At 44.5% G+C, this 20155-nt stretch overlaps 2 protein-coding genes across 6 annotated transcripts; both read right to left on the minus strand.

The window, feature by feature from the left end:
• Positions 1-126: 126 nt before the first annotated feature.
• Positions 127-15596, minus strand: rusc1 (RUN and SH3 domain containing 1). Of its 5 annotated transcripts, none has more exons than XM_071469519.1 (13): positions 15464-15596; positions 10405-13781; positions 7272-8171; positions 6077-6199; positions 5908-5984; positions 5635-5652; positions 5131-5305; positions 4726-4831; positions 4528-4574; positions 3950-4452; positions 3594-3838; positions 3233-3400; positions 127-2835 (listed from the first exon to the last, which is right to left on the minus strand). In XM_071469519.1, the coding sequence occupies exons 2-13, from the start codon at positions 13652-13654 to the stop codon at positions 2670-2672; spliced, it is 5778 nt and encodes a 1925-aa protein (XP_071325620.1). In that variant the 5' UTR covers positions 13655-13781; positions 15464-15596; the 3' UTR covers positions 127-2669. The 5 variants fall into 5 exon arrangements, with proteins under 5 accessions (XP_071325620.1, XP_071325621.1, XP_071325623.1 ...); XM_071469520.1 differs by having other exon boundaries at positions 15386-15532; XM_071469522.1 differs by lacking the exon at positions 7272-8171.
• A 650-nt stretch (positions 15597-16246) lies between these two features.
• On the minus strand, positions 16247-19944 carry fdps (farnesyl diphosphate synthase (farnesyl pyrophosphate synthetase, dimethylallyltranstransferase, geranyltranstransferase)). The gene is made up of 10 exons (XM_071469907.1): positions 19785-19944; positions 19177-19329; positions 18944-19084; positions 18408-18488; positions 18159-18281; positions 17979-18067; positions 17802-17874; positions 17520-17597; positions 17284-17418; positions 16247-16990 (listed from the first exon to the last, which is right to left on the minus strand). Exons 1-10 carry the CDS (start codon positions 19785-19787, stop codon positions 16790-16792), a joined length of 1077 nt encoding a protein of 358 aa, XP_071326008.1. The 5' UTR covers positions 19788-19944; the 3' UTR covers positions 16247-16789.
• Between the last annotated feature and the right edge of the window lie 211 nt (positions 19945-20155).

The raw sequence follows: 20155 nt of genomic DNA on the forward strand, positions 1-20155 counted from the left end.
CATTTTCAGAGTGAGTTGTCTTTTACTTTTTTTTTTTTTTTAACAGCAGCATAACATAAACTGCTGATTAAGGTGTGTTCTACAAGAGCTATAGAGTAGAAATATGACTCAAACAGCTGAACAGGATTGGTTTATACTGATCATTTTATTTGGTGTATTTACAAACAAGCACATGCAGGAGGTGGACAGTGACTGACACTAGAGGGGCACTCAACTAAATGCAATAGTAGGACACAGGGGGATGTCTACAGGCTACATGACACCAGTGAAAGGAGGAGAGGAGGAGAGGAACTTACACTTACACACACACATGCACACATAAGTGAAAGTGCAGGATGTGCAGACACACAGATGTGCTCGCACACTTCCCTGCGTTCACTGCCCCATACGCTGCCATGTGTACACTCATACACGCACACCCACAAAGAACCCAGATAGATAGAGAGACACTAGATGGGTCAGATAGAGAGCTATTCCTTTCAAAAAACCCCAAGATCAATAAATTGTACATCCAATAAATTAACAGCTTTCAAACAAACGCATTTAGAGTATAATCTCACATTTGAAAAACATATAATACACAAACAAACAAACAAAAAAAAAGCATCAACACAACTTAATGTGTCAACTGATATTTTATCTTTATCTAGACGTTATTTCCTGTAAACACCTAGGTATTATCCATTTGATGGCATTTTTTATTGTGATCACAAGTTACAAGTTATGAGCACTAGTTTAACATAATGCTACTGGACTGTTGCCATAGTGACAGTAATCTCATGCTACATGGCATTGATACAATAACATGAGGAACCTATGAAGAACTGAGCTTTCCCTGATTGATAGCACTGAAACATTCCTGCTGAATTAAATGGAGGTCCTTTAGTGTCAGGCCTTTTTTTTCTTCTTCTTTTTTTTTTTAAATCAGACTCTTATTTTCACTTTTAACTATTTAAGCTATTACTTCAGGCCTTTAGGTGGCAACTTGCATGAGGACTTTAAATAATAATCATGACTTTGTAAAACAAACAAAAAAGGCTTTTTGTTGTACATTTAACCATATGCATAGTCATAAATACCGAATCTAGAGAATAATTAATAAATATGACACAAATCAACATATTTCATATGAGCAACATTAGAATCAACATATCACTTCCACCACTACCACTTCTACTACCACTATCATTAATATCAATGATTATGATCAGCAAACATGGCAGGAAGGGGTAAAAGTTAAATACAAAAGCTGAGGTACGAGGTGAAGACCAGCCACCAAACCTACAAACTTTACAGTAGCAGTTATGACTTACATACAGCATGGATTTTCTCATATAATTTTAAGTTCAGATAGTGCTGAACAAGAGCTGAGCATAGTTTTGTGACCCACGTTGGCCTTGTGAGGTTTTGAACAAGTGGAGAGCTTAGCTACAGATTGCTGTTTTCTGATGCTATCCTTAATAACTGTGTGGGAGAGATAGCTGTTTTCTGGCATTAATTCAAAGCATTCATGGCACATTGCAATGCATACAGTGTTTAAAGGTATGAATAACACTATGTCTAATTATCTGATGAATATGATGTCAAGACAATGGCAATACACAAAGCACACAAGAGGGAAGATACTGGATTTCATACTTAAAACAAACACATACACCCTTCTTTTTGCACGTATGACAGCCACTTAATGTGTGTGTAAAGTTGCACATGTGAAGATAAAGAATTAATCCATTCAGTATTAATCATCCACTTCCTCACAGTATTAAGCTGCTGCTCGTGTTTCACTACCTGCTTTCTCTTGCTCATCTATCTTTCTATCTATCTTGGTAATAACAATCTCAATTTATGTATCTATATATATATATATTTTTTATGTATATTTATACAGTCAAATATAGCAGAAACATGTCAAACACACATGAACCAGGCGATAAAAGTGAGAAGTCAAGAGGGGTGAAAGGTCAATAGGACACAGATCTACACAGCTACAATTCACTACATTACTACGCAGTATGCAACAGGAGCTACAGCCCAGTACTCTGACATGCTCTCTCCACTCGACAACCTGCGAACCGCGACTCTCTACGAATGACGAATAGAGATATTTACGTGGTTACTACCAAGCTGTCGACTGTCGCCTCCTCACAACAGGCAGCCGCTGATCTGACACCACTTGAATCTGGTAGTGGGTGATTGCACAGAATTTCCCCTGTGATCATTTTCAGATCAGTGGCTAAAGGCGAGGAAGGCCGAAATTGAGAAAAGGGCATTTAAAGGGATACTTCACTTCAAGATCAAAGGTCTTCCAGTGTGAAATGGTCTAAATTTGACTTGAGTCATTATTTCTCACCATCTGCTGCATTCCTGCTGCTAAAATCCATTAGTTGAATGCTACCAGACTGGATTGATTGTAATAGGGGAAAAAAACTCCCATATGTTCATAAAGGGAGAGGGCTGCAGACTGCTGTTGATGAACGTAAAGCGGAACAGATGGCGGTATGAACTCAACTCAAACTCTAAACCAAGCAAGTGTGAAATATCCCTTTCAGAGTAGAGGAGCCTCACCATAACCTCTCAATACTCGCCTAAAATATATATATATATATATTTCTTTATTTGTTTTTTTTTTTCTTTTTTATTGATTGAGTGCAGCAGTTATGGTGCCAAAGTCACATGATGAGGGACGTATAGCCAATAGGTACCAGCCCCTCTTTGTCTCCCTGACGACAGCGAATCCAGTCTTGGTCGACGCCTCCTAACACCACGAGTTCCTCGCCTCTGCAGAAGCTGAGCTCCGAACCCGTCCCAGTGTGGTCACACAGTGTTCGTACTGACCTGAGAACAGACAGCAGAGACTCTCTCAGCCAAAATGGTCTACATTATACACCAACTGTCATCTTCAGCTTATGATGTAGCCCAATCTTGTATGAGTCACTGTGCAGGATCACTCCAAATCAGTCTGGTGAGTCACCAATTATAGTCTTTCTGAGACAAAATGATAACCAGTCTCTGGTGTCCTTTATTGCAAATGGTGCTTCTGGTGTGACACTGAAGTCATTTTAAAATGGACAAATCATGCCACAACTAGAAACCCAGAAGAAGGCATGATGGTCTGAAGGACAGATACAGTTTGATCTATTACTTCCCACCCAATTTCATTCTGTCTCAGCCAATAAAAATGCAAAAATCCATCCTTCATATTACCATCTTCATCATTTCATTTCTCTTCTACCTGAGTGGTCGGGGTTTGTCCTTCATCTCCAGCCTGTCGACCTCTGTCTCTGACTCTGGCTCACTTTCTCCCTGAGGCTCTGCAGCCCTCTTCACCATCGGGGTGGAGCTGCTGCTCACCATTCTGGTCAGTGCTGTGACACCAGGAGCCAACCACTGAGAGGGACGCCTGGAGAGGAATTGTAGGAAATCACAGACAATTTACGCAGTTTATTTGTGAGGTGTAATTGTTTCAAGTTTCAATCAGCATTAGCTCAGCATTAATTTATTAACTGGCTGAAGAGATGCTCGTCAGTGAAATCAGCCGCTATAATGTAGTGTATATCCTAGCAGGTCAGCATGCCACACATTCATTGACTAACCTGGTTGGCAGTGTGTGACCTGTTGGGCTGTTGGGGCTTTTAGAGGCTCCAAACAGCCGGCCCAGACCCCAGGGCACCTGACCACCACTGCTGACCGGAGTGTAGTCACTTCCTGCCTGGGTCGGGAGGTTCGGCAAATCTGTCTTCATTTCTTCCTTCTTCCCTGCAGCCAGGCTCAGCTCAGCCAGGTTCTGGCTCAGTCGGCCTCCCCAGCGCATCACAGCCCCCCACCCTTGCTGGATCACCTATGATATATTAAAAAAAATTAAATTAAATAAAAAAAAACATGTCAGCCCTGCAGGATCACACAATCATAAATGATTACAAACACTGAGCAGTCACACAGAAGTGGCTACCTGTCCTGCCTGCTGGGCAAGGCTGTCATCCTCAACATCAGGAGGAGGTAACTCTCCAATTTCCTTCTCCTGCACCCACAACAGCTGAGGGCTTGTCTGACTGAGAGAGACTGAAGCTTTTACGGGTGCATCACTGACATGTGTTGACTGCCCTGATCCTCCATTCTTTGGACCAGCCAATGGTGATACATTTTCTCGAGCTGCCTGATGTTCTGGGCTTCCGAAGTCTACTTCTGAGAGGCTTTCAATATATGTGCTGCCTGTGATTTTGGACTGGGACCCCTTTGTTGACTTCTGGAACCCTGCATCCTGACAGGGCGGACTGGGGATCTCTGGGCTGTGACTGTCTGGCTCCAAATGGTGGTGCTGGAAAAGCAGATCAAGGTTGAAGGTCAACAGGCTGAGAGGCTGCAACACGAGCAGCAGCTCCTCAAACAGAGGCTGGCAGGTGGTCAGGGACAGACGCATGAAGGAGGTGGGGCGGTAGTATGTCTCCAACACATCTGAGAAAAGAAGAAATCACTGTTACTCATATGCATGCTCAAAACAATCACGGCATGGAAGTGAAGGAAACTTACCACTGCACGACTGAAGGTGGGACAGCCACAGGTCAAGACACTTGGTACTAGAAGAAAGAAAAAGAGAGAAGAAGAAAACTAAGAATACGAAGAGGACATCTGCAGGGGATTCAAAATAGATTACTGATTACAAACTTTAAAGCATATTGTTTAACTACTGATTCGTGCTACCAGTGGAGACTAGAGAGGGACACTTACTTCAGTAGGCCAAGGAGGAACGCATTGAACCTGTGCTTGCTCTGTCTGAGCTGGGGAAGCTCCCACACTCGAACTTGAAGGTTGAACAAGGCTTGTGTTTTAGGACCTAGAAAAATGGATTGAGAGGAAGAGGAGAAAAGAGATGCTGAGCGAGAAAGGACTCAACAGAGGAACTTATAGAGGTTAGTGAAAAATTGCAGTGAAGCTTGGCACTCACAGGCCAATCGATATCTGCATCCTGTTGTTCACTTTATTCAGCATTTTAGACATTAAAATCAACAGGTATTGTCCAGAGCTTATTATTATCCACCAGGAAATCAAACCCACAGAAATGACAGCTTAATATCCAAATCTTAACATCCAAGTCAAAACAAGTTCATTTTTTTATGATCCTTAGTATGCTACCTGGCCTGGTGGAGGCCTGGACCAGGCCCCACGCAGAGTTTGGCCTCCTGCCTGCAATCAAGTCACTCTGGTGGGGTTTCAAGCCATCGGTCAGCAAGCTGTGCAGGGCGGGGCAGAGGCACTGCAGCACCAGACGGCCAAGAGATGGATTTATACTGCTGTCTCCTGATAAGGCCTGAGAGCAGAGGAGAGGAGAGGAGAGGAGAGGAGAGGAGAGGAGAGGAGAGGAATGAGGAGCATGGGAGGAACGCATGGTGGGGGTGAAATGGGACAGGGTGAGGAAAAAGATGTGCAGTGATATGTAGAGATAGGGGAAGAGATCAGAAAGGATGACTCAAGACAGGGAGGGAAGGAAAATGGGACAGATACATTGGGGTTGAGAGAAACAGGGCGATGAGGGTCGGTATGATGTGATGAGAGGTGATTTGGGACGGGAGTTTGGAGTTAGTTTACAAAGAAATTATTGCATCTACGAGACTGGGTTATCTAAAGATATTCTAGTACCTTGTTAACTGAGAGAGACTGAGGAGAGACGGAACAAAACATGTAGAGTCAGAACAAGAAGAAAGGGAGGGAAATCATTTTCAGAGATAAACAATACATTTATAACAACATGACATCTTTTCTACATATAAAGACATTGACAATATGTAATTAAGAATGACATCTGTTGGGACAAAGAATGTCTTCACATGAAACGAACAAAAAAACAACTAAATTCAGTCATTCAAACTGAAAAGAAATATTGATAATGATGGAAATTTAACAGTGACCGACCTTCTGAACTACAGTCCGAGAAGAACTGAACTGGGCCAAAATGGCTTCCACTGCCACACTGACCGCACTGACCAGAGCTGGAAGAAGAACAATGGTCTACAGTTAAACACAGAAAGCATTCGTTGGGTCAAAGACAACGATGCACAGCTGGGCAGGGGACAACCCACACCTTTCTTCTCCTGCAGACACAGAGAGGACAGGCCGAGACCTCTCATTGGAAACTTCACATCTTCGCCCATCCAGGAAGTCTCTCCCCTCTGTACGGAGCCAGCAAATGAGACACTGCGAACAGCTGACAGCGACAGCGAAAGAGCAATTACTTATTGTACAAATATAGGGAAAAAAAAACAAAACAAATTCAACAGAAGCAAAATGAATCACCACAGACAGAAATGCCGTAACTGAAATATCAATGTTATTAGTAAGAGCAATTAAGCAGTGGAGAAGCATTGAATAAAGGCAGATAGAAGCAGATGGTACTACTGACAACAAACAGTGTGTGAGCACATTCTGCAAATACTGGTTCACTGTGGTGAGCGTTCAACATCTGGATCTGTGAAGACAACTTCTTGTCTGCATCAGGGATAAACAGGATCCCATGCATTAACCTCGACTCCCACAAATACACCCACACAAACATTCACACATAATCAGTATAAACATAAGCATAAATAGGAGGAACTGCTGAACTAAAAGGGAAACAACTGCGCTACCACAAGAATCAAGTAAGATAAAATAACACATGTGCAAAGGGTGGGTGTCGTATACATACTCATGTTTATATAAATGGAGTTATATAAACCAGTTACATAAATGCAGACATTCATATCATGAACAGGATGCAGTGGGCCTCAAAAATTATTTACATTACAACACCATCAACCAGCTACTTGGGTTGTGCTTTGCATGAAATGCATGTGTCAATTTCAACACAACGTGCAAAAACAACATGGAGACAGACAAGACGAGACCGACACAAAGACAGACAGATAGAGGAGAAAGCGGACAAAGAGAGAGAGAGTGATGAGTGTGACTCTAGACAACCTCTAACAAGAACAGCTGTTACCCTTCTGAAGGCCTTTTGCAAATTTGAAAAGACAGTGTAGATAAGACGTATCAGATGACCTGCAGGGAGCTGGCGTCTGATACATAAAACAGCTAGAGTTACCCAGTTCTTTCAAATCTGCAAATCCCCCGGGTTGAGAAAGGGACACAAGTGAGAGGGCAACCATATCCAGAGCAGAGAGCAAAGACAGAAACAGACAGTAAGAGAGACGGACAGACAGACATGCATGCAAGGCAGATGTCAGACAAAGAGAGAGAGTGTAAGATGTAAGGAGGGAGAAGAGAGAGAGAAATCTTACTCGCCACGCGTGACTGCGGAGGAGCCTGGTAGAGTTTTGGGGGTAGGGGGGGCGCCCTGAGCGGTATAGGAGGATAGAGGTTTGGATAGTAGAGGGGAGCAGCCAGGGCAGGCAAGGTGTGCGAGCGGGGGAAAAGCGGGGAGCTGAGGCAGGTGCCTGCTGCGCCTGAAGGGGGCGCTCCGGGACGCTGGGGAGGGGAGAGGGCTCCGATAGGGGAGAGGCGAGGAGGGGCACCCCTGTGCAGAGGGCAGTTCTTAGGGTGGTACAGGTAATAGGTGGGGAGAGGAGGAAGTTCTTTAGATGTCCTGGCCTTGTTGCTGTTGTGGTCTGTGTGTGAGTGTGTGCGCCTTTCTGAATACAGGGAATCCTTAGCACTGACACTGTTTGAATGTGTCATCATGACATCTATGTTCTTATATGGAGTGGTGCAACCTGGTGCCTCAGTGGTGCCACTAACAGGTATATCTGTCTTAGTGTGCGTGTCATGCTTCTTCTCTGAGTCACTGCATAAGAGAGAGTCAAAATTACAAATAGAGTCAGACACAAACTCCCTGTCATTAGTTTTGGAATCACTAATAGACTGGTACGACGAGAGTGTGTTTTGCTTGAAGATATTCCCATAATCATGAGGAGAGTCTACACCGAAATCAGCCAGGGAATCGCAGTTAAACCCAGAGCTTAAATCAGTGCTGGAATCATCTCTGTGGATACAAGCTGAGCTGGCAGCAGGGGTCCACTGTGTGCTGCAGTGTTTGTCTGTAGACTCCCTGCCTACATGGCTGAGGGGCCTGGGATCTGCAAGGGGCTGGGAGTTACAGTAGCCTGGGCGATAGGAAGGGAGGGCAGTGTGGAGGAAGTAGGGTTGGGAGGACTGGGCAAGGGAGAGTGGGGGTGAGGAAACTGCTTATAGGGGAAGGTACAAAGGCCAAAAATTGTATGGTGCAACATTCCAGATGGAGAGGGCAGGCGCACAAGCAGAGTAATATGAGGGAGCGAAGCAGAATCATGGACAAACAATGGTAACAACAGAATGGGATGGAAATTTGAGGAAAATAAAGAAGAGTAAAGTAAAAGAAAAAATGTGGCAAAGAAATGGGAAGGAGAGAGAGATGCAGAAAATGTTAGTGTCAGTTGAGAGAAAAATGCACATTCATGAATGTATTCCAGCAGAGATCATCATCATGTAACATCATGCAGTAATGCAGTATCTTGACAAGTCAAATAGTTGACTGACAGTTACAAATTGACAGTGTATGGGAGTCAATGGAGTTGATTTATGAAGGGCAATAACGGCAGTCTTTCGCTTAGAAGGGTTTGACACAACAGGAAATGATACCATTGCAATAAAAGAATAACTCATGAGCAGTCTCACAGCTGCATAGTAGAAATAGTGGAAACACTCAGCCACTCAGTCACCATAATGAAAATGCCACTATCACTCATATTTGATTATAGGTTACCAATCCAATTTTTCTTTAAGGCATCTGGTTTCACTTTCTATTTCGTACGTGCATTTTAAGTTAGGAATACTTAGTCTAAGACACCACAGTGAGTGCCAGCCCTTATGCTAAATGTTTCATACTTTACTGCAGTGCTTGCCATCATCACCTCTGGATCACCTTCTCTCTCTCTTCCTGTTCTCTGCCTTTGTTTTCTATCTCTCTCTCTTGCTCGTTCCCCACCACCCCTCCCCTCTCCACCGGTACAGCATACAGTGTAATGCTGAGTCAGTCAACAGATAACAGAGTTCTGCCCGTTCCTGCTCAATCACCGTGACTGTCTCTGTGGCGCTTGGCAACACAGTTTTCATTACACTCAATTACCTGTGACAGACTGCTAAGCTGTGGGCTACAAAAGGAGCTAGAAAGCAACCATACCTTGGTTGGACTTGGGCTGTCTTTGAACTGTAACCAACACATGATACTTCCTATTTTTCCCTACAGTGGCTCTCAGCCATTGGTCCATCTACTAAGATCCACCCCTTGGGCTCTTAAAGGTGTACACACCTATTGATGCCATGGCCACCACACCTCATTGCAGTGATTTTGGAGAAACTTCTACGGCACATAACTAATTAATTTGACATTGAACATTAGATTACATGGGTACATTTGTAAAATAATGGCATAATGTAATGATACAACTGTCACATAAATTGTTGTAAAATTAGCAGCTGATTGTCGCTGGGAGAAGTTGAGCAATTTTTAAAATGAGACTGCATCCTACTATCTGGACATTGCCACTCTAATCCTTAGTTTCTATGTAGCTTACTGCAGCACTGCCTGATATGGGTAACTTGATCTGAGCTATCTGTGCCATTCTGGGGAGCAGGTGGGGGGTGGGAGGCAGGATAGACAGCGATAGAAAAGCATGTAAACATCCCAAGCTAATGTCATTTAAAAGTACTGCAAACGGGCGAGAGAAAGGGAATAGGATTTTACAGACAGAAAGATAAAACAAAAGAGATGTGAGCTAAGAGTTGGAGGGAGAGAGGCGAAAGAGAAAGGTAGTGAGCTCAGTAGGGCCTCCATTATCCCCCTCCCCTCGGTCTGAAGAGTGGATGAATAATTGAATAAGGCAGTGGTGACATCACACTCTGATAACCAGTACAGGAAATACTGGCTGGAAAGTTTCCAACCCCCTTTCTCCTCATATTACCTCCACTCCACTCCCTGTCTTTATCTCCTCATCTCTCCCTCTTGTTCATGCTCCTTCTCCAGCTTGTTGTCTTACTTGCTTCGCCCATCTGAAATCACCTTCTGTTGATCCCTCGTCATCATTTATCCATCACATCATCATGCATCACGCTTCTCTGTGACTCATGCTCATCCTCCAACTCTTTGCTCTCGTTCCATACATCCATAAATGAGTCTACATTTTCATGTCCCTTGGATTTCTATTTCTTTCTATTGTTCTGTCTAAGGAGATTATTTGTGCACCACTGACTGTCTTTCTCCATCTGTTTCTCATCATCTGCCCATCTCAGATTTGTCATGTCGTCCAGTTTTACTCTAAGTTACTCTGATGTGTTTATTTTCTCCTATACACACACGAAAATGCACACACACACACACACACACACATACACAACACAGACCTTTATAATTATCATTATCATGGAACTCATGCTCACCTGTAGTTCCTGATTGAAAAGTCCTGCCTCCATCTGCACGTCCTCTCACCTCCACCTGCTCCTCTTTTTCTTCTTCCTTCCCTTCCTTTTCCTCCCTCTTGACTTCCTCACCCTCCCACTCTCTGCCCATAGTCCACAGGCTGCTGTCACTGACTGAGCAGCCAATCTTCTGTGATGGGCACAGCTCCGGTTGACCGCCCTCCTCGTCAGCTCTCTGGAGCATTTCCTTCAGAGCGGCCATTGAGGTGAGAGCTGGCGGCGGCTGCATAAACAGAGCCTGAGCCTGAGAGGTGTATTCCCACTGGCTGCCATCGGTGCCTGCCTTTTCTCTTCTCCACCTCAAGTTGTACAGTATATCTGGATCTGGAGTGATGACTGTGGGGTCAGGCTCTGGTTCAGTGATCACCTTTGTTGGAGGGGAAGTGCTCTTGTTGCGGAGACGCAGCTCTTTGAAGGTTGTGACCTTTGGAGCTGAGCCTGGAGATGACCCTGATGAACCGAGCTTCTTTTGAGTTTCCATATGAGATTTTCTCATTTCCAGGGGGGGAAGCTGCGGCAGGGCATCACAATCAGGTGTGAATGCTATGAGCCAATCGAATCGCTCAGGTTGTGCAGAGTTGGCAGGGAGAGTGCTGACTTTGAGGGGTGGCAAAGACGGGGGGATTGGGGGTAAAGGGCGAGGAGGAGGAGGAGGGGGAGGTGAATCTGGTAACTCAGGAGGATAATGGAAAGTCTCAAAGCTCATGTTCTTTGTTTTAGTCTCTTGTGTATTGCTAAGACCAGTGCTGTAGTAATAGTCGGAGGTGACACCACTGTTCCTCTTCCTTCTTCTTGCCATCTCTGTGAACGAGGTGGTCCTTTGTGTATCTTTGCTCTCCTCTTTCTTTTTGCCTTCTTCAGCTATATCTACTCTTTGATCTCCATCCAACTTGCCTCTGCTGCTGCAGCCATCTCCACCCATGAATTTGGTGTCACATTCCTTCTCCTCTTCTTTGTCTTTTAGCCTGAACTCACCTGACTCCACAGATCTAGATGGAAGATGATTATCTCCATCTCCCTCACCCTCTAACCCTCCCACACAGACACCAAGCTCTGGGCTGAGTTTGAGGAGCTCTGCTTGGGTCAACCCTGCAAGCATCAGTAACTTCCGAATCTCTACATCCAGTGCATGGAACGAGGGTGGAGGAGGCAGGGCAGGTGGAGGTGGTATGGCAGGGGGAGATGAGGAGGAGACTGAGATAACAGGTGGAGGAGGAAGAGGTGGGGGCCGTGTGGTAGGAGGTGGGAGGGACAGCGGGGTCTTTTCCTGTTCGGCTTGAAGAGCAGCGAGCCGCTGTGCCTCTTTCCTGGCAAGGTGGCGCTTCCGAGGGGGAGGGATGGGAGGAGTTGGGGTGGGGATGGATGGAGGTGGAGAAGGAGTGGTATAGAGGGTGAGATAAGGTACCGGTTTAGAGGCAGGGAGAGGAGGAACTGATGGTGGAGATGGAGGTAGGGGTTTCTCGCACCTGAAAGTGGTGAATGTGGGGGATGATGAGTTAGGGGAGAAAGTAGACAATGTAGGAGAGGTGGAGACAGCCATGGAGGTGGTCTCCCTGCTGATATTGATGTAGGTGTGGAGGTAAGAGCTCACACTGGCGTGACGTGCTGGAGGTTTGGGGGGTCTAGGAGGCGGCTCGACAGGTGAAGGGGTGAGGGAATCTGGAACGAGAGGATCATCGCAGTCTGATGGAGCAGTGAGGTCAACCCCAGCATCTGAAAACTCCTGAGACTCTCCCATCTTTCCCCCATGGTTTTTATACAGTTTCCAGGGAATGTCGATGTTGCCCATTTCATCCATGACATCTGAGAGGTCCTGCTCTTCCAGGTCTCCGAGATCATATCCCTTCTCATGGAGTCTGGCGATGTAGGCCAGTTTAACCTCCCTGTTCACTTTCTCCAAGCGATCTAGGTGATCTAAGCGATCTCTTAGAACATCCCAGTGCTGTTCCCCCTCCAGATCCCAACGAGCCACTTGTATCACCTGGCTGAAGCGCTCCATTTTCCCAAACTCCCCTACTGATTCTAGAAAGTCAAGCAAACCTAGTTTGGTGACCTCAGACTCCCCTTTGACTCCTAAATAATCAGGAGAAGGGGAGTCCAGGGCAGAGGGGTAGCCCTCATCTGGGGAGCAAGGGGGAATTGGGGAATGTGATGCTACCGAGAAGGGATTGCGGTTAAGAGGAAGGGATGGGGGTGAACGAGCAGGAGGTTTGCATTCAGGGGCTTGCGGAAGAGAGTCTTTGGGAGACAGAGCGACAGAAAGATTATCTTGGTCATGGGAAGAGCAGATGGAGGCGGATTGATCTGCACAGTCAGACTCCAGATCAGAGCAGGAGCTGATGGAAGTGGAGGATGAGGAGGTAGAAGAGGAGAGTGAGAACTCCAGAAGGGAGGGGGGACAGTCACAGCATGAGGGCACCAGAGTGTCATCATCATCATCGTCGTCGTCATCATTGTCAGCCTCCTCTTCATCATCATCAATATCAATATCCCCACTGCTCTCTTCTTCGTCATCTTCTTCCTCTACCTTCACATTTTCATTTTTCTTGTTGTCCAGATTCTCACTTTCACCTGCATTTTTACCTTCATTTCCCAGACTGGCAGCAGAGCAAGCAGAGGGCTCCAGCTGGGCCTGCACTTGTGATGGAGGTTGACGTTGCTCCTTGGCCCCTGTGTCATCCTTCCCCTGGGGCAATGGGGCTGGAGGAGGAGGAAGCTGTAGCTGCTGTCTGAGAGAGATGGTGTTGTTGTTATTGTGGTTATGGTTGAACATACTGTTGTTGTCTTGTGGGGAGCGACCATCGCAGCACAGACATGGGAGGCTCGGCTCGTTGCAATTTGGGTCAAGAGGGAGAACAGAGGGAAGCGGAGGAGGAGGAGCAGCTGCAGGTGCAATTTTGGTTGCTGCTGATGCACGAGCATTCTTGGGTTTGGGTTTAGCTGATTTGGAGGTGGTGGAAACCTGTTTCTGAGAGCCAAACCTGGACTGGCTTACTGGAACTCGAGGCTGCACTCCCACCCTGGTCCTGGTGGATGCAGTGGGGCCTTTAGTAGCCCGGCGTGGGGAGGATGTGGTAATTGTGTTCATGTTTTTATCCTCCCTCTGGAAACCAGGGCCATGAGACTTTGGTCCAGCTAAGGTGTTGGTCCGCCTGCTGACGTCAAAACGCCGTGGCTTAGGAGGCTGAGAGGAGCTGCTAGAGGACTGCATTGTGGGAATGGGACTTTTTAGGATACTCTTATATTTCTGTTGCTATAGAAACAAGTGTTGTAAAGGCTGGAGGGATCCAAACAATGACGCGCTGTGACGGTCACATCTTGGCTTCACTCCCAAGATCCTGTAACATCAAAGGAGACACACAGTGAATAACGACTACGAGCAAACTCTGCTCATCAAAGACCATTTCCTTGCTCCACGATGTTTTCATATTAAGCAAAGACTTTGAAGTTAAAACCCATCGTCTGGACGATTCATTAAAACCCAATTGCTTTTGGGCTTTCCGTTTTATAATTATCACGGCCATAGTCCTGGGAGGACACTGGGAGGTGGTGATATGAACACACACACTGTCTCACACACATTCCAGTAAAAAAATGAAAAACATCAATAAGCATCACCACTTATAGAAAATAATCGGCCTGAAATGACTGGCCAATTAATACATTCACAGAAAATTAATCAATTAATCGATACTTATAATTAATTAATTGGTCAAGTTGGAAAAATGCCAAATATTTGCTGGTCCCAGCTTCTCAAATGTGAGCTGTTTTCATAGCATTTTATGACCGTAAACTGAGTACCTTTTAATGTTGGACTGTTGCACGGACAAAAAAGACATTTCATAATCATAATGATAAAGAAATATGTGTAATAGCATTTGAAACTTTGAAGATTTTTTTTTTTTTGTGGGCAACATTGAGATGCTACAGTAATTTGAATTTGCAATAGCTCTGTAAATAAATCCTTGAATATGTACGTAGTGTACATAGGTGCTGCATCATTTGCGTGCAAGTTTTCTTCAATGTATGTGTCCACCTTGTTGTGTTTCTTGGTTTTCAGGTGTTATATATCTATTCAAAATCAAACACCCACCCACACTCATATCACATGTAAAGGTCCCTCTTGATAATAATTGTTAGCTAATTTGTAGCCTAATAAATGTCACTTATCATCTTCATCTGTTCTGTTCAGCTTCACTGAGCTCTGATATTCATGAGTTTACAGTCGTCAAGCTGTCTCCATCTGTGCCATGTCCATCCTCTCAAGCAGACAAGAGGCAGATCTAGATCCAGATCAAAAGAAATGACGTTTTTCTTTTTTAAACAAGCAAACAAAAAACACCAGACCTAGAGCAATGGCTGAACATAAGGCACATTTAACTGGAGCATGAACTAATCAGACATCAGCACTGAACAACACCAAGTCTGCCTTTTTAAAGCCCATCTACCGAAGGCTATTGCTCATATATTCCTCCACAGTGCCCTTCACATCACTGAGGAATACAAATCACTCAAGTGCTTGCTTACACTGGGCCTTCGTCTGAATGGCCATTAAAGACAAGAGAGCCTTGAAATAAACAAAAAAAAAAAAACATCATACCATCATATGTAATTTAACCCGTCCTGAGCACAGTATTTGCCCCTGCATTTATTGATCCCACAGAGCTGATGGAGACAGGGAGGATAGGAGGAGGGCGAGGAGGAGGAGGAGGAGGAGGAGGGGGAGGAGGGGGTACCTCCAACCGCATCGCCCTGATATACAGGCCCATCCACCCTCATTATAACTCAAATGTGACACATAACATTCAGGCTCCCATTCAAATGCATAGTACCTATTGCATTTTCCTCATAAAACTGTGAAAGAAATTATCACTGTTAAGAGCGGAACTGCATGATCCCAGAGCTACGCAGCCTCTGTGTGGGAACGGGAGGTTTTGCTTACCCGAACCGTACCGCGCAGGTTCGTGCGAAACCGTGAAAACAGACAGCTGGCGGGATAAGAAAATGGCACTCGACTCACGATCAGATTCAGGTAAAGATGGATGAAGGTCTCCATCTCGTCGGGCTCCCTCGCATCCCAGTCCGTGTGAATGTGAAGCTCCCTCCGACGTTCGCAGCCTCAGCATCCGTCTTCTCGCGAGCATCTAACAAACCCCCCCCCCCCACCCCATGCCTACCAAACCACACCCCTTCCTTGCCTTATCATCACATTCAATTTATCATTGAGTCATCTTCATTTTAACCCCCTTTCAAGAATTAATTTTTTTAAAGCCCAAGTGTTAGGAGGAAGAGGCTCGTTTCCTTTGATTTCTCGTCACTCCATCCGCAGTTCATTCTTGCATTCATCAATCTGTCTTCAACGAAATGACCTAATATGCAAACTTCACCTATAGCCAGCCAGGGCTGCAGCTAACACTTATTCTAATCAATGATTCATCTGGAGGGTACTTTCTTAATAAGTTGATGAATCGATTAGATTTCAGAAAATAGTCAAAATGCGCATTATAGTTTCCTAGGGTCTGTGATAATGTCTTCATATAGCTTGTTTTATCTGACCGAAAGCTTAAAACACAAACATATTAAATTTACTCTCACATATGACAAACTAATATCATCAAATTTGTGAATCCTGAACCAGAGAACATCTGGTTTTTTCTTTGTCTAAGAAATGACTGAAAGGATTCATTAATTCTCAAAATAGTTGCAGATCTTTTTTTTTTTTTTGTTTTGTCTAATTGAGTTTTCAGCTCTACAGCCTGCACACACAGACACAAACATCAAAATGATGAAAAGGACAGAAAAATACTGGACATATATTATTTATTAAAAGCGATAACATCCAGGAGCAATATAAAAATATATGGAATTAACACAGCTGATCAGGCCTGACCCTCTGTCTGTTGCCAGGATATATCATCATCATATCTGTACTGCCCCTCTTAGTTTATTATTAATGAATAAATCCATACCTACATAACCAAAACCACTTTCACTGTATTATTTCTTGCCACTATTTCCTCAAGGCAGAAAAATATGAAAGCTAAACCAATCCACGTGTCACCCAGAGTCATCCTTATATAAATGACCGGTTACGCTGTACATTATGCACTAGGTTCAATAAATAGAGCTACAGAGACTGGCTGTTTGATGACATCCACATCCAAATATCTACAAATCACTGAAAAGTTAAGAAACTGCCGGCAGGATTTCAAAATATCACAGTCCTGTTTGGGTCAGAGCCCTTTTCCCTGGCAAACCCTCTTTCAATGGAGAGGTGTTCATTTGTGCATCATGATAAAAGTCAAAAGGGGACCAGGATGATGCTTCCAAAGATCGCCATTCCCTCTCACTTGTTCCTCTTGTAGATTTTCTTGGCAAAGTTGAGGAAGACTGAGTGAGGGAGGTTTTGAGCGTGACGGGCGATGAGTTTCTGTAGTCGCTGGTAGCTCTCATCCTCATATTTGTGGTACAGTGTTGGCATTTGCAGGGTGTTGTACAGCGCTTTGACCTTTTCTACACTGGCTTCATCGTGGCGCCCGTAACATGCCTGCAGAGGAGATGAAAATGAAGTCAGCTGCTAAAAAAGTTTCTCTTGCTGCAGAGATGTGAATGCATTGTTTTGTATTGTTTGTATAATGTATCTGGAAAAGTGATTGAACATTAACACCTGTAACACTCTGTCACACTGTAAATAAACAGTATAGTGTATAGTATAACCACACTTTTTTTGTTAAATCTGAATATATTTGAGCCACAGAATCTTTGCATTCAACGCTGGTTTGCAGCTATATAATATCAAAGCATATTTGAAGTTTAAATAGAAAGCGTTGTGAGTCCCACCTCCAGCGCTGCTCTCTGTTCAGGGGTCATGATTTCCAGGGCTGTTACTACCAGCCAGCTGCATTTGTTATCCTGGATGTCTGTACCGATCTTTCCTGTCACAGCAGGGTCACCATAACAGTCTAGGTAGTCATCCTGTAAATGACATATAGTGGATGGTTATAAACTCTGTATAGTCTACAGCACATTTTCCAATATGTGACGTGAAAGAGGGATGATGTGTAAAAAGTAATCACCTGTATTTGGAAAAACTCTCCCATCTCAAGTAAGATGTGTTTGGCATTATTGTGTTCCTCTTCACTGTCGATTCCTGCCTACAAAGTAAAAAAATAAGTAAAATAATTAGGGGAAAGAGGAAGACATTACTCTGTTACTTTCTGTGCCCAGATTGTGTCATCTGGTCGTTTTCCAACCATTTTTCAAAGCCAGCTCTGTAACATTTAATTCACACTTCAGTGTCATCACCATCATGTCCATGAGTTCGTTCTGTCATGTGTTTGCGGTATAAACACACTCACCATGTACATTGCAGCAGCCACTGGGAGGTAAAAAGAGTAGAAGGCAGTCTTGTATTTTACAATAGCTTTATACCTAAAAGACAGGGAGAGAAATCCTTAGATTTGTTTGCTCTGGTAAGCAATATTCTTAATATTCTTCTCTGCAAATTTACTGAATTACAGATTTCACTTCATTACCTCTCCATGGTGAATCTGTTGAGATCAATCTGGCCAGGGGGGGCTGTCATGAGGTCCAGAGCTTGGCCAAGCTCTGTCTGGAAAGATGTCTGAAGCACACAGAAATGCAGTCAGAACCCTGTCTTAGTGTGTGTGTGTGTGTGTGTGTGTGTCTGTGTAATCACTCAGCACATATAATACCTCAGTAAACAGCTCCAGTAGGTGGACGTAGTATGGCTGGTCCCTGCAATGTCTGCGTAGTAGTCTGTAGATTGATGCTTCCAAGAGAAATGAATCATTGATGGCGTCCAGACCGATTCCATCCTTAAAATTAAGCAGACAGGATTGACATGAGAAACTGAGCACACCATTAATAGTAAAAAATAAATAATTATCACACTACAAAAAGCCATTTTAGTCTTTGTGTTTCTGGAATACATGAAGTCTCACCTTCTTGTACCAGCAGGGCTGTCCTCTCCGAGTCACAGATGCATCCATGATATCATCCGCCACGAGGAAAAATGCCTGTAGCTGCAAGAAACAGTGACACAGATTTAACACTTAATGACTTAGAGGACGTAACACCCCTTGCAAAGTATCATTAGAACAGCCAGCCAGGTTAAATTCTAAAGCACTAGTTGACGTTATGCTACATTTTTATTACTGTCAACAAATATCACTGAAAGGAAGACAAAGCCCGTTTGTCCTCACAAAATCTGTAAATCTTTAAAGGGGGGTAACAAATACATAGGTATGTGTTTCAAAGGGGGCCTAGTTACCTTAAACAGCCAGCTGCTTAGTTTTTGGCAAAGGTCAACAGGAAAGACTCATTAGGATTTGGTGCATTAGTGTGTATTTGCTGCTGCAGGACGATGCATGTGGAAGGGAGAGGTGCATGCAAAGGTTGTAGTAGCTTTTGGACAACAGTGCACTACTTACATACATACTTATATATTTCACTTTTACATCCCACAACATACACTTACCAACTCAATGCACCAGCCAACCAATAGAGCCCGCTGCACAGTGTCCTGGGTGAGCTGAGTGGGTGGGAGAAGCTCCCTCAGTGAGCCAATCACAGACAGGCCTCGGTTCCTCTTTCCTCCCGGGGAATTGTACACCAAAACCTATGAGCAAAAAGTGCAGAGAGAAATTGCATGAAACAGCAGCTCAGCAAACGCCGGACAATGCTCGGCAAGGGACAAGATAACACACATACCTCTCTCAGCCTGTTCAGAGCGTCGGCCAGCGCAGGGTCGGTGAGGTCCCTCTCTGAGAGCTCCGTCACCAGCTCCTCAAACTGGGCTTCAAATAGCTGAGGGTCTGACAGCAACGCTTTCTTGGTGTGCGTCCCATTGCAAGTGATGTCTCCCTGCAATGACGAGGTGCGCAACAGAAGAGACGTGTTTTTTAACTTCAGCGGGGACACGGCCAGCCACATTTTAGTGCTGTTAATGACAAAGCTGAGCAGACGTCTCATTCCCGACCAGCCGTCAAGTGTCCTGACCGACGATAAACAAGCTGTGGTCTACCAGACTGTACCAACTAGTGAAGAGATCACAAAGCGTTAGGAACTTGTTGTTCCGGGTGAGGAAAACTGCCAGGCTAACCTAGTTAGCTCCATGGTCTCGTACCCTAAGATCAGTAAGCAACAGCAAGGATTAGGGAAAGAGAATGACTATTATTAGCTAGCAAGTTCCGTTGTCAGGGAAAGAAGCGTTAGCTGACGTTAGTCTACATTGTCCCCCTGCATCCCGTCAGTTAACTAAATTAGCTATAGCATGCAGAATCAACGTCATTTTTGTTCGTACACATGCCTTTACATACCATAATGATACAATCCTGTTATTCCAAGCTGTTCAGTATAATTCAGCAAAAAAAAGCCCCTGTTCTGTTTCGTAGTCTTGCTGTCCAACTGAAGCCTGTGAACGTCTCCTAAAACCAGGATGTGTAGGTCGTAGTTCGCTGTCCCGCTACCGTCCGTTTTATTACAAAGCAGCAGAACTAGCTTTCCCAAAATCCCTTGCGAGTAGTGCTTATGGGCGTGGACTTCGAAGGCTCCATTTGACATTGAGCGTTTTCATTGGCTGGTAGTATCGAACCAGGATGGGCTTTCACGTGTGACGACCAATAGGATTTGACAAGAGGCGGGGTTTAAGTGGAGTGGTGCATTTCAAGTATTGTAATCAGGGTTGTAC

Source organism: Trachinotus anak, unplaced genomic scaffold (genome assembly GCF_046630095.1).
Source record: "Trachinotus anak isolate AG129_WGS33_773 ecotype Australia unplaced genomic scaffold, CSIRO_AGI_Tana_v1 ptg000032l, whole genome shotgun sequence".
Taxonomy (NCBI): domain Eukaryota; kingdom Metazoa; phylum Chordata; class Actinopteri; order Carangiformes; family Carangidae; genus Trachinotus; species Trachinotus anak.